The following is a 15,333-nucleotide window of genomic DNA, read 5'->3' as shown; positions in this document are numbered from 1 at the left end:
GGTGGTCTTGAACTCCTGACCTCAAGTGACCTGCCAGCCTTGGTCTCCCAAAGTGCTGGGATTACAAGTGTGAGCCACTATGCCTGGCCTGCAATGTAATTTTTGCCCAACAGAGCTTCCTCAAGGTTTTCTTCCAGTTCCCTTTGCCCTACAAACCCTTCCCATACTTTCGAGGGTGACCTTTGTTGTTATGTCTCCCAAATCTCCATTTCCAGACTCTAGACCCAAATCTCCAACTGCTTCTCTGACACCTTCAGCTGGGTATCTCCTAGGCACCTGCAATTCATCATGTCCCAGATACATCTCATTGTCTTTCCATCCACACCACCATCACCTATAGGTACCACCATCTCCTGTAGGTACCACTATCTATCCACTGCCCTAAGCCAGGGACCAGAGAGACACCCTAACCCTATGTTATCCACTCTTCACACAGCAGCAGGAGAGAGCTTTATAAAACTTCAAATGTGATTGTGTTTCTCGCTGCTTTAAATGTGGCTCTCATTGCCCTCAGCGTAATGTGCAAATCCTAAACATGACCCTTTATGCATGGCCCCATGCTTACCTCTGAAGAGCTTTATTATTTCCACCCTTCCTTCTCAGTCTAAGATCCAGCCGGAATCTATTTTATTTCTCCAGACATAGCTGCTTTCTTCATTGCTAAGTCTTCACACATACTGTCACCATCCATGAAACTCCCTTCATACCTCCACTCCCTGGTGAACTGCATCTGGCTGATTCCTTCAGGAATCACATCCCCTCAGGGAGTCTGGGGCAAACCTCTGAGGCCCAGCTACCCTGGGCATGTGCACTCCAGTCTGAGGCCTGGGCACTACTGTTGTCTCTGATGGAACTCTCTTTCCCAGATAGTCTCATGGCTTGCCCCACCTCCTTTATGTCCTTGTTCGTATGTCACCTTCCCCAGGAGCTCTTCATTAACCACCAAATATAGAATTACAACCCTCACCCTGACATTCTCAGCCCCATTTGTGGCTTGATTTTTCTTGACGGCACTGTATCTGACATACTGCATATTTTACCTGTTTATTTCATTGCTTGACTGTCTCCTTTAAGATGTAACCTCCACAAAGCAAGAATGTTCATCTGCTTGCTCATAACATTAGACCAATACTTTCCAAATATTACATACATGCAATGCAGCAGATGGGCAATAAAAATTTGTTTACTAAAAAATGAGATATTAAAATAAATGCATTTTTCTGGCTACCTTTTTTTGCCCTAAATATATATGCTCATTTCATGAGCTGGCCTGAGATATTCCACTTCTTTTCTCTGTGAAAAGTGGAATAGCTCAGGCCAGCTCACGACATGTCGGTGTTCTAGCAAAAGCACAGGTTGAAACTTCTTGTCCCCAATATCAAATTATTTAACAAAAGTCTCACAAAATAAATTTGAAAACTACCTGGAAAATAAAAGCCATTTTCATCACATCTTGCAATAACCCTCTGTCCTTTGAGGGGATCTGGTCTTTTTGATTTGGTTTTCTTTGTTGGATTTCCTTGCAATTTCTGTTGCTGACAAAGACAAAACAGTAATAATTGATGAGAAAAAGTGAATGCAGATAGTGTAAATGATAAACACTGGGTAGCCTAGTGATATGATTGATTTGGCTCTGTGTCCCCACCCAAATCTCATGTTGACTTGTAAGTTCCAATGTTGGAGGTGGGGCCTGGTGAGAGGTGGTTGGATCATGGGGGTGGTTTAGCACCATTCTCCTAGTGCTGTTCTCGTGATAAAGTTCCCAAAAGATCTGGTTGTTTGAAAGTGTGTGGCACCTCCCCTTTCACTCTCTCTCTTTCTGGCCATGTGAAGATACGCTTGCTTCCCCTTTACCTTCTTCCATGAATATGTTTCCTGGGGCTTCCCCAGTTATGCCTCCTGTACAGCCTGTGAACTGTGAGTCAATTAAACCTCTTTTCTTCATAAATTAACCCAGTCTCAGGTAGTTCTTTATGGCAATGTGAAAGCAGACTACCTGAAATTTTCTACTGAGAAACACATTATAGAAGAACTATAGAATATCCCTGTACTGTACACATACTGTGGAGCACTTTCTATTTTATGTTAATTAAACATTACTATTTTGGCAAGGGCAATTTCTGCCCTCCACAATTTTTATACTTTAGTTCAAGGTACAAGGAGAACTGAATGAGTAAGTAAAGAAAAGGGAAATAAAGAAAAATTATATATACAACTAGAAGTCTTTGACAGTCTCAAAGCTGGAGAGCAAAGACTACACCAGCACTGCTGACCTCCTGGAATAGTGAGGAGTAAAGGGGCCCTTCAACAGGAAAGTCCACTAGCAACTTTGAGAGAGAGAGCAAGGCACTGAAACATAGTGGTTTACAGAAATCCAATATCCCAGCCCACCTCTTCAGGACAAAGGAAAACCTTTGTGATCACTGTCACACAAAGAGGAAAGAAGTCCATGAGCTGAGATTGGCTAATAAATGAATTATCTTCATTCCTTATATCTTTTGGTTGATGCAACAGTGAATGCTAGAGGTCAGTGGGGCAGAGCTTTCCAAGTCTGAGAGAAAATAACTTTCAATCCAGAATTCTAAACCCAGGCAAACTGTCAATCAAACGGAAAAACAGACATTTCTGGTCATATCCCTAAGTAGAAACTTTCCCTTCCCATTCATCCTACCTTAGGAAGTTACTTGAAAATGTACTTTTCCGGTAAGAATGACACATCTGCATAGGTCATAGACAGCAGGAAGTCTCCCAGGAAAAAAGAGGACTTAGAAATCTTAGAAATATATGCATACATATGTACAAGAATGCATATATATATATATATATATCATATGCAAAAGTAATTATTCAAACAAGTAACATAATTTTAAATACTGAGGGAGAAAAGGTAAAGAAATCCTTTTGCTTAATGCTATTAACATTTTTCAATTGGCCAGCATATCACATAGGACCTTAAGGAAGTCCTGAACTGTGACTTGTCCCAGTATTTAACAATATTTATCCTATCAGAATAATACAAATACTTTTTTGTGTTCTTTTAAATGAAAAATTTTAAACATGTACTATGAACCTTTGGAAAGAGTACAACATTGACAACACAAAGGTTTAAGTGCAGCTCTTGGAATATTGGAATGAAAGGGGAAAGAAAACCCAGAGCTTTTACTACATGAACTCAGGAATTGAAGAAGTTATGAATCCTGACAGATCAAGAAGTAGAAGCTTATGTATATTAAATAAAATGTTACAAATGCAGCCAATAGAATAAAAGATAATGTAAATATCCAATATTAGGAGCAGGAGACAAAGAGGGGAAGGATGAGAGTAAAATTACCATTTTTTTCATACAGTGGAATAAAAAATTTAAATATAATAAATAATGAAATAGAGAAATATGTGAAACATGTACTACAATAAAAATTAATAATTAATCTGGAAATCTCATAGAGGAAAGAGAGGGAGCAGAGAATACCTTTATTTTCTGTATGAATGAATCAAAGTCCTGGACTACTCCTAAGATACATATGTACAGAAAACATTCAAAGCAGCACAGCAAAGGCTTTGAGAGCTGAATTACAATGTAAACCGTTGTCCAAGTCCCAGATTACCAGTACAAACCTTGAACAATGCACGCAGACTTAAGCTGTGAGTAGTACAGCCTTCTAAAGCTGAACTGACATGGAAATCACTGCCCATAGATGGTAAGGCAGAGCTTGCAGTCCAAACCTAACCAAATCTGATAAAAAAAAATTTAAATCTCCTTCAGAGAATTTAAACAGGATCCAGAATATTAAAACATAATATTCAAAATGTCCATTATATAATAAAAAATGCAACGGACAAAAAAACAAGCAAATATGACCAATTCTCAAAGTAAAAGGCAATTAATAGCTTCCCAAATTGAGAAGATTTGATATTGGAATGGTCACATAAAGACCTTAAACTAGCAATTATAACCATAGTCTATGAGGTAAAGGGTAAATACCCTTGAAACAAATGGCAAGGTAGTTTTTTGTTTCAGCAGGGAAATAGGAACTATTAAATACAAATGGAAATTTTAGAAGTAAAACATATAGTATCTGGAAGGACTCAGTAGTAGAAATGACAGAATTGATACAACAGAGAAAAGAGACAGTGTACTCTAACACAAAACAGTAGAATGTATCCAATTTGAAGAATACAGAGAAAAGGGATCTTTAACAACGAACAAGCTTCTTTTCCTGTTACAGATAATTTCTTCAAAAACCAGCTCAGTTATAACTTTTCTGGAAAGATGTCACCCCCAGGAAATTTCAGAAAAAGAAGGAACAGATTGCTTTGTTATTTCCAAATGGCACTACATGAATCAAAGTTGGAGTGAATGTCAGTGGCTATGTCTACTACATGCAGAAACCAATAGCATCATTTTGACTTGTCAAGTCCAACTCTAAAGTTCCATTTCTTTATGCTTGATGACTGACCATTAATAGAAATATCCAATCCCTATTCATCTCTCCAAAATCCCCCATAGCCTTCATTCCATCATCCAAAATAGTCATCATTTTTAATTCCCAATCAATTTGAGGACAAACGTTCTTGTAAAATATATTTAAAATGAATTACTAGAAAAATGAAATAGCAGAGAAAGAGCTTGAGTTCTAAGTAAAATCTATTTAAGAATTCTGAAAAGCAAACATGTAGTGGTAAAAAGTTTGGGAAAGAAGACAAGAATTCAAAGTACCACCAAGCTAGTGGTAGATCTACCATTTATTCCCTCTAGTGTCTCCTGGCCTGGTTCAGAAGCCAGAAGTAGGTACAAGGGTCCAGACAGAGAGAGCGCTAGAAGAATCCTAGAGTTCTAGATTAATAAATGGGAAAAGGAAATTCTAACACTCAGAAAGAAAAATTGTCCTCTCTTTTTATTCTCCATTCTCACGCCTCAGTCCCCAAGCAATCGTGTGGCAGTGCAGCAATGTTGGGAGTCCAAAACTCTGAAGGAGGATAATCTTCCTGTCTGATTAGCAGCATGGTGATTTCGAGAAGGTGGAGTGCAATCCCATTGTTCTCTCTCTCTCTCTCCCTTTCACTCTCCACCCTCTGGCTTCAGATGCAGACACAATAAATAGAAAACACTGAGCTGGGTATACATTAATAATCCCAGATTTCTGGTTGGAGAACTGAAAAGAGAAGCCATAGGGAAGTAGAAATGACTGGAAAGATCTTTGATATAGAAAACCCAACACCAAACCAGACAAATATATCACAAGAAAAGGACACCACAGACCTATATTCCCCATGAATGTAGATGCAAAATCCATAAGAAAATATAGCAAATAAATCCAATAACATATAAGAAGGATTATACTCCACGGCCAAGTTGGATTTGTCCCAGGAATGCAACACTGGTTTAACACTCATATTAATAGAACAAAAGATAACAATTAATGTGATATACCATGTTAATAGGATAAAGGATAAAACCACATGGTTGTTTCAATGCATGGAGAAAGAGTATTTGACAAAATCCAACACCCTTTTATGATAAAAACTCAACAAACCAGGAACAGAAGAAAACATTCTCAATTTGAGGAAAGACATCTATGAAAAGCCTACAGTAAACATGATACCCAGTTTAGAAAAACTAGATGACTTACCCTTAAGATCAGAAACAAAGTAAGGCACTCTCACCACTTCTATTCAACATTGTATTTGAGGTTCTAGCCAGTATTATCAGGCATAAATAAATAAATAAATAAATGTCTCCAGAATGGAACAAATAAAACTGTCTTTATTTGTAAATGACATGATTCTATATTTGAAAACTCTAGGGAATTCACCCAAAAGCTACTAGAATTAATTAACAAGTTCATCAAGATGTCATGTTACAAGATAAATGTACCAAAAAAAAATCAACTGTATTTCTTTCTTTTTTTTTTTTTTTTTTTTTTGAGATGGAGTTTCGCTCTTGTTACCCGCGCTGGAGTGCAATGGCGCGATCTCGGCTCACCGCAACCTCCGCCTCCTGGGTTCAGGCAATTCTCCTGCCTCAGCCTCCTGAGTAGCTGGGATTACAGGCACGCGCCACCACGCCCAGCTGATTTTTGTATTTTTAGTAGAGACGGGGTTTCACCATGTTGACCAGGATGGTCTCGATCTCTTGACCTCGTGATCCACCCGCCTCAGCCTCCCAAAGTGCTGGGATTACAGGCGTGAGCCACCGCGCCCGGCCAATCAACTGTATTTCTATGTATTAGTACTGAATACTCTGAAAAAAAAATTAAGAAAATATTTTATTTATAATAGCATCAAAAAAGTATTTAGGAATAAAATTATCAAAATAAGTGGAAGATTTATACATTTGAAACTAAAAAAAAGTCATTGAGAGAAATCAAAAATCTAATAAAGTGACATACCATGTTCATGGATTGGAAGACTTGATATTATTAAGATAGCCATTTTTTCCCCAAACTGATATATAAACATTATAATTTATATTAAAATACCAGCAAGTTTTTTGTTTGCTTGTTTTTGGATTTTCTTTTTGTTGTTATTGCAGAAATTGACAAGTTGAATCTAAAATTTACATATGTAAATGTAGAGGGCCCAGAAGACCGAAAAAAGTTTTGAAAAAAAAAACAAATTTAGAGGACTTGCTTTTTTTTCTTTTGAAACTTACTATACCTACTGTCATCAAGAAATTGTGGTACTGACATAGGGTAGTCATATGGGTTGGTGAAATAGTATTGAGTCCAGAAATGAATCCTTATATTTATAGTCAATTGATTTTTGACACTTTGGAACAAAGTTTGGCAGTTTCTTAAAAAATTAAACAAACACATGATCTGAAATATTACTACAGTATTAGATACCTCACCAAGAGAAATGAAAATTTATAACCATAAAAATTAGACCTGTATATGAGGATTCATATCAGCATTATTCACAATTATAAAAAAGTAGAAATAATTCAAATGTCCATCAACTGAGGAATGAATAAACAAAATGTAGTATATCCATACAATAGAATATTATCCAGCCATCTATTTATAAAATACATAGAAAAGGCAAATAAATAGAGACAAATTGATTCTCACTCCGGAGCTGAGAGTGTGAACAGAGAGTGACTGCAAATGGGCATGAGAGATCTTATTAGGATGAAGATAACATTCTAAAACTGGATTGTGGTGGTAGTTGACAACTCTTGTCAGTTTTATTAAAAGTCATTGAGTTGACATAGGTAACTTTCATGAGGTACGAATTGTACTTCTACAAATCTTTTTTTTTTTAAGGTAGAAATGTTTTTGGTTTGCTCTACATAACTACTCACAATATTCTGCATACTGTAGTGGACTGAATGACTGAGCAAGTACAGGAGCTTCCAAATGCATCTATAAATCAAAAGATAAACCACATAGACCTTTTTCTCCAAGTTGCTACACTGCTGAAACTGGGGATTTTCCATCCTAGATTTTTACTCATATTTTTTTCTTTCTTAACCATAAACTTATTATAATTCTTGAGTGTCTTAAATAAATTAGCCCTCATCCCAATTAGCAAAATAATTCTCAAGTGTCTCCTCTTTTCAGACCATCATATGCTCCTTTTCTCCATGACACTAAGTCCCAATATAAACTGTTTGCCAGACATTGTGATGCCACCTTTTTGCAGTGATATAGCTACACCTATGTATTTGCCATACTATAGTTATATCATAAATAAAATATTCAATGCATAATTTATGAGTTCATTTGCAGGCCTCCTCTTAAGAAACTCTCTAATTTATGAGGTAGTTGACTATAAAAATTTAAATAATTTCAGGCAGTCTGAAAACCACTTGCTCTTGGGTCATTATTTATGTTCAATACAATTTGGGTTCTGGAAATAAGTGGGCTCATTTCCATGGTGCCCTGATATGACTGGGTTCTGTTGTAGCCATCTATCATTTGGACCTGTTTGGAGATGATTTTTAGGTTCAAAAATAAGTGGGAATATGGTTTATAACCTCAGAGATGAAAACTTAGATCCAGGTCCTCAGAAGTGGAGAATTAATAAGCTGAGGGGTTAAGGTTTCTTACAGGGACCGTGGCAAGTCTTCAGAGCTTCATTGCTTGTAGCCTCTGCAGTCATGGGCAAAAATGTATGGTGAACACTACTCTTGTTTACAATGCTCACATTTAGCTAGATTTTGCTTGGACCCAAGCAAAAATCTCCCTACTCATGGAATTTGCACATTTGCTGAGGCAATCAGTATATCAGAGAGAATTCACCATCACTGTTGGATGGTGAATGTTACCTGCTTATTCCTGGGCTTTCACCCAGAGTAGAAACCTAAGCACTCCTTCTAGCGTGAGATTCAGAATGGCTTACTGTGGTCTGAAATGACCTCAAAGGAAGGAGTTGGACTAGGAGGCAGGATAAACACATCTAGCTGTGTGACTCTGGGCAACCGTTTAACCTTCTTGGGCCTCAGTTTCTGCATAGGCAAAGAAAGGGAACAAACTAAATAATCTCTAACACTCCCTAGTTCCCTATTTCTGTACGGCAGGGTCTAAATCTGCACTCTTGGAGAAACTGTTAGGATACATGTAGAAGGCCAGGATGCAAGCCTACTATCCTTGCTGGCAATTCCCACAAGATGAGCGAAATGCCCCAGCCAGAAGTGAGAAGGTGAGTAGCACAGTTTCCATCTTCATGCTCCAGTGGGATGCCCACAGCACAGCTTCCTACGGTCATCTCTTCAGGGGAAGGCTGTGTAAAGTGTTCTAATAATGGATGGAATGCAGAGTCTTGAGAATCTGGAGCCTGCCATGCTAGATCAACTGTTACTTAAAAACCTCACTTTTTCATAAAGTTTAAAGCCTTTATGGAAAAGCCACCTTGCTTCAGGTCGCCAGTGTTCATGTCAAAGACCAACTGGCTGGGAAGATACTTGGGTCACTGAGACCACAAGACAGTCACTCTGTCTCCAGATGAATACAAACCTATGATTCCACAAAGATGTCTCATCGATTCCAGGAAAGCATTTCTCCGCTTTAGATTTCATTAGTATGATAAGTCATTTCTTAGGACCTACACCTAGATACATTTAAAGTTCCTTTTAAAAATTCTGAATGAGTAGAGTCACATAATTTATTTAACTAGCTCTCTTTTATTTCTAGCTTCCAAATATTGATTCTCTCAATGTCTTAGCCAGAAGCTAACTGAAGAGATTGCTTTCTACATTTTCAGAATGGATTTAAAGGTATAAATCTGTTTTTCTGTAGCTGTCACTCACATCTCAATTCATCTGATAGAGAATAGCCATTCACTCTGTGAAGAGCTTCCCCCTGCATGCGCGACAATGAATGGTAGCAATGCTATGGCATTCATTCTTAACATTGCAAATGCCACTTAAGAATGTCTTTCTAAATGGTTACAAGTATCATTCCCCTTCAAGTCATTCATACACCTATAAGTTCACTGGGAAGGACAAGAACAGATAATAAAGGAGTTTGTAAAAGTAATTCATGTTGGTCATGTGCGGTCTCATGCCTGTAATCCCAGCACTTCATATGGCCGAGATGAGTGAATCCCTCAAGGCCAGGAGTTTGAGACCAGCAAAACCCTGTCTCTACTAAAAATACAAAAAATTAGCTGGGTGTGGTGGCATGCACCTATAAACCCAGCTATTCAAGAGGCCAAGGCACAAGAATCGCTTAAGCCTGGGAAGCCAAGTTTCAGTGAGCAAAGGTCACGCCACTGCACTCCAGTTAGGGTGAGAGAGTGAGACTCCATCTCAAAAAAAAAAAAAAAAAGTAACATGTTTACTCTGCTTTGTTTCCAACTATTAATATTATTGGCAAGAATTCATTTCTGGTTAATTGCACGGCATGGGATTATGGAGGGAACTATTCACGATGGCCTATCTGAGGATTCATTTGCACCATGGCACAGTCCGTTTTGAACTGCACCACAGATGAAGAACAATGACCAGCTTCAATATAATGGTTCATCCCATAGAAATAGAACATGGGCTTCCCAGGATGAAAACACACATCTCACCTGGGCAGCTAGAGTTGCCATCCCTTCAGCCAGAATATTGACAAATTTGTTCCAGAAAGATGACATCCTTCTGGTTTTGAATTTTGCCAAAGACTTCAGGGGTGCAGTATAGTTCACCTCAAATAACATCTCCCAACTCCATTTCCTTTCTGCCATTCCTCACCTGTACATGCACAAAAATACATGCAAACTACTGAGGTTTCAAAAGAAACCCATGGGTGATGAAAGTCAGAGGAAACAGAGAGCAGGAAAGGTTAGCTCTTAAGTAAATAAGACAACATATGTTTAGACTTAGACACACAAGAATAGCCACATACCAGTTTCAGTAAGGAAGTGCCATGAGCAATGATACCAGCAGGAGGGATGCTGTGTGCTAAGTAATTTGATTTAGCCTTGTCTACAAAATTCAGATAATCCAATTCACTTCCTTGCCAGATTCAATCTCACGTGATATAGACTAGGGCTCCAAATGATGCCACCCCCCTTTCATTTCATGACTTAATTTCAAGGTCATGCTCTTGGACATGTTGGTGGAGACAGTGAAATTACTAAATGTTTGATGCTTTAAACTTTCCATTTAACAAGCTGCATACTTCTAAACTGGGTACAGAACACATTCCTACAATTTAACTAGATCTAGTCCTTGGCTCAAAATCTTGTTTAAAAAAATCCACTTCTAAATACTTTTCCTGACCTAAATCATTGAACTCCAGCACATACAATCCCCAAATTCTAACAGCAGCTGCAACATGCTTCTTTGTTCACGTTTGTCCTTAAGGCCACATAAAGTCTGTGATTGCTCTAATCAAAGGAATGTGTGTAGGGTTAGACAGGTGCTGACCTTTCCCCTCTCTAGGACACCTAATTATAAGACTGGGACATTTGCAAACTGTCTCTGTGGATAATTCAACTCCCTTTAAAACCTTGGTGAACAGGACAGGGCTAACCTGCAGCATTTGGGAACTCACTCCCCCACTCCCCCTATTTACATATAGAGGGATTTCATCCACTAAGAAAGTATACAGACTCTGCATCCCTTTGAAAAATAAATGGGAGAGAGAATGAGAAAAGACGTCACAGGAAAGTAGAAATCAGGAATGGCAAACTCCTGCCCAGCCTCTCCATGGTGTGGTGCGAGTGACCCATGGTAAATGAATTGGAAGGCCTCAGTGTGCTTTCCTTCCCAGGACATTTGCACTTTAACAGAAAGCAAATATTGAGCCAAAGAAGTGAAGCTCTAAGTGGAATTTCCTGCCTTAGCCCTGAAGATGAAGTGGGATCTCCTTGCGAGCTACTCTCAAGTCTAGCACATCTGGGTGGGGGCTCATGAAAAAGCAGCCAGGCAGCTAAGGCTTAAGGGAGTCTTTATCCCTTCCCTTCCAGCAGTCTTGGGCGCTTAGCCTTGCTTTAAAAACCAAAGGGATGTAGAGGAATGCCTTGTGAGCTTTTCCCCAGCCTCCTCAGGGTAGTATAACTCTAGAAAACACACTGCAAGTAACACGCATCCCAAAACAGTGCAGCTTCCACTTCGCTCTCCAGGTGCTGCTTCCTGAGCCTGGCACAGGCCTGGTGAGGGGTTTGGCCTCAGCCTCATCCCAGCTGGTGGCGATTTGTGCCCTGTGAATGGCTAAGACGTACAAGAAACAATTCCACAGGCAGATCCAGGAAACATTCCCTCCCCTCCCGGACCCCAGGGCAGCACCAGGCTGTGGAGACCAATTAATCATCCTGAAAGCAAAACCTCCAGTCAAAATTTAAACAACAGCTACTTCGAGGGCGTTGATGAAAAGATAAACTTGCATGTTTTTTCTTTCTTCTTTTTTGTAGCAGCAAAGGAATCTAATAAATGTATACTATATTTCAAAAAGAAAAAGAAAAAATCCCAAACTATTTCCCTATCCTGAAAGCAATCCTGCAACATCATCTCAGGGAATATTCCCTTATTGCTCTTTTAGGAAAAAAAAAAAAAAGCAGAGAGAAAAATTTGAAGTGTGTTACGTATTTAAATCTGAAAATCACCAAAATTTGGGATTTGTAATTCGGCATTCCTGATAGTCATCTCCTGCTACTCTGGAGATGAACAAAAGCCACACTTGGGAGTCACTTTCATGTCACTGCCTGAGGTATGAACCACTACCAGCTACTTACTTTACACAAACATCTCACACAAGACTGTCATGTGCAAATAAATTCTGAGTCTTTAAGAAAACTTTTCAAGACGTCCACTTCTCTGGGCTGGCTATTCCGCCCTGACCCATGTGTTCCCCTTGCTTTCACCCCTTCCCTGCCCTACTCTGTGCTCCCAGAGGCTGGCCCCCAGGGAACACACCACCCTGTCTCCCTAGTTGGCAGTCTTGAGGCAGGGGCCAAGCTCGGAAGGCAGGAGGCCGGGGCACAGTGTCCTATCTACTTCCCGCTCTGTCTCTCTAGAACTCCAGGAACGCTCTTTCTTTCCCTTGCCTCTTTGCGTCTGGGGGTGATAATAACTTCGGGCTATTGCTTGTCCTGGGGTCCTGCAATATCCCATGGACTGCCTTAGACTGACCTTCACCTCTACAAAGAGTTCCTTCATTAACGTTTCTTCACTTGTACTGAATGAATTGGATTCTGCTTCCTGGGTGGCCCCTGGTAAACCCTCTACACTCCGTTTTCTTCCTCCAGACAGGGAGGCTAAAACTGTCCCCAAACCTGTTTAGGGTGCTTGGGTATAATGCATGGCTCGGAACAAAAAGCATAGAGGCAGGAGAGCGCTGGTGTCTGCCCAGCCGAAATCTCCAGCGAGGAGGGTGCCTTTAGCTGGTTGCAGTTTTTGTCACCTCAGGGATCCTCAGAGTTGACATCCACCTTCCCACTCCTGAACATCAGGACACTAGACAGAAGACTTTTTAGAAAACAGAGTTTGGGGATATTTTCCCCTTCTTTCAGTTTTCTCCAGTGACTGGTGTTTCTGAGCAGGATGCTCTTCTTAAACCCAGCTAAGCATGGCACAGTAGCAAAAGGCTTCATTTTCTCTTTGTCATCCTCTCATTCCCTCTGGGATTTCAGCTTCACTCTGGCCACACCCCTAGAGGTCCATCAGGGTCCCACTTCCAGATGCTAAACTGTCACTGTGGTGCTGTCTGAGGACAGCATGGTCTAAATGTGCACTCATTTCTGTGTGATGGCAACATCACCAGTGCACACCCCAGTCCTGTTAACTTCCTGCCCATTGATATGGACAGGAGGCAGGGAAATACTGGGTAGAAAAGGGTGGGAGGGCGGTCCTGGTAAGGGACCCTTCTCCAAGTGAGAACATGCATTCCTGTTTTGCTGCTCAAATATTGCCGTTTCCAAAATCACCCTGGCCCGCGCTGTCCCCCATCCTGTACCCATCAAAACCCAGGCTCCGCTAGCAGCAGAGCAGTGGAGAATGAGAAAAGAGAAGAGGCAGCCTTATGTTGCTGAGAAGCAATTTGACTTCAGAGGAATGGCTTGATGGTGGGACCTCAGAGAAGAGTCTGGTGGATGTCGCTGAACCCCAGTGGAAGACCAACTTCGCACTCCATCCCCTTTCTAGCTCTTCATCCTGCTGAGAGTCACTTTCATCAGCACTAAAATTCCCCACATTTACCATCTTCAATTTGTTCGTGTGATCTGATTCTTCTTGGATGCCAAACAAGAGCTAGGGATACAGAGGGCGGTCACACTGAACAGTTAAACACTTAGCCATCTGCAGACAGTAAAACTAAAGGAGCGGTGTAACACATGCCCTCTGGGGCTCCAGGGGTCACAGGTGGCTCCCGAGATGCTACCTTGGAGCCACACAGAGTTCTGCTCCTGCCTGCATACAGAAGTACTTGTCCTGGCCCCTGCACCCACAGCCCCTCCTGAGAGGGACACCCTTTTCACGAGTCCCACGAAGGGGTCAGGGAAATTTTCCTGTTTCAACACCAGCAGATCTTGTTCCACTGGAGAACAGTTCATAGCCGCTAGGGAGCTAGTCTTCCCAACAGACCTGAATATCAGCAAAACAGACAGAAGTTTTTACTAGTGGAATTAGAAAGGCTGATACTTAGTTAGGGTGTGATGCCTCCCACTTCCCTTCAAAGAGAAATCTTGTGGACTGCAAAAAAAAAAAAAAAAGGTTACAATGCAAGAACGACAACTGGTTCATTTACTATCTGGGACACAGATAACAACTGTATATATTCTGCCTTTATTTTATGTAACTGAAAGATATTTTCCTCCATCTGCCCAGCTAACATCCTCCTGCATGTATAGTGTCAAAGTCTAATCCAACAGAATATTCTCTACTACAAATGATCTCTCTTCTCTTCCTTCTCCCAATTCCACCTCATCCAGCCTTACCCATACCTGCCTCCCTATGTGCATTTCCCTAACACTGTTTCTCCTGGAGCAGAGCACTCAATTCCCCATCCCTGAAGGCCATAGGTTCCAGCTTCCTTGCCAGCCACAGCTTTGGGAAGGAAACATGTGCAGCCAGTGGTGTGGGTAAGTTTCCATGGCCTCCTTTACAGCTGCTTTCAGCTCAAAATATTTTCTACCTCCAAATTTTCCAGAGCAGCTAAGGTTATGGGTGAGAGAGCCTTTTTGATCTTTCTGGGCCAAAGATATTTGCCCTGGAGAACAATCCTTATTTATTCAGGAAATGTTGGAGGACAGCACAGCTGGGCTGCCCTAGACCAGGCTCCCAGGGAGGATTAATTATAATTCACAGATGCCCTCCAGCAACTTCCCCTATTGTTCAGCTCTGAGGGCTCTGGGCTGGCCAGTGAGGGTGAAATCTGCAATCATGGTAACATGAGGGGTGCTAGGGAGGGGAGTTTTCAAAGGGAATTTAAAATTTCAGACTTAAGATTTCTCCTTTCATTATATAGTCAGTGAGGCAAGCACCTGCCTCCAGGGACACCACGACGCCAGTGGATTATGGAAATAGGTGGAAACCATTACACAGTCAAGCATGGAATGTGCCCAGGGCAGGATGCCAGGCAGAGCAGGTGGGAATAATGGCCCTCATTTTAGGTCTGATCTGGGGCCAGCCAGGAACTGCCCATGGAAGCTGGAGCATAAAAAGCAGGCACAGGCTCCCTGGACACGGCAGTTGTTGCTGTGTCTCCTTCCCACCTCTGGTTCTTACCGACAGAAAAATCATGAAACTGCTCCAAGTTTAGGAATCAGTGAGGCAGCTATGCTGGGTGTCAACCCTGCTCCAGATGAGGGTATCAGAAAGCCCTGTCCGTCCAGATTCCATAACACGCCCTGGAGCAGGCTGGATGCAGTGGCCACAGCCCTCTGGATACACGTGGGCAGCCTACC

The 15,333-nt window shown here is 40.9% G+C and overlaps 1 protein-coding gene across 1 annotated transcript in view; it reads right to left on the bottom strand.

The window, feature by feature from the left end:
* Positions 1–15,333, bottom strand: part of VWA3B (von Willebrand factor A domain containing 3B) — a 241,472-nt gene that overhangs the window by 21,993 nt on the left and 204,146 nt on the right. The window contains exon 23 of the mRNA XM_032255362.1: positions 1,424–1,535. Coding sequence (XP_032111253.1) covers positions 1,424–1,535 — 112 coding nt within the window. The remainder of the gene's footprint in view (positions 1–1,423; positions 1,536–15,333) is intronic.

This window comes from Sapajus apella, unplaced genomic scaffold, assembly GCF_009761245.1.
Source record: "Sapajus apella isolate SASKATOON/1434 unplaced genomic scaffold, GSC_monkey_1.0 scaffold89, whole genome shotgun sequence".
In the NCBI taxonomy this organism is placed as follows: domain Eukaryota; kingdom Metazoa; phylum Chordata; class Mammalia; order Primates; family Cebidae; genus Sapajus; species Sapajus apella.
The sequence above is the reverse complement of the archived record's forward strand: the minus strand, read 5'-3'. Positions and strand labels throughout refer to the sequence as shown.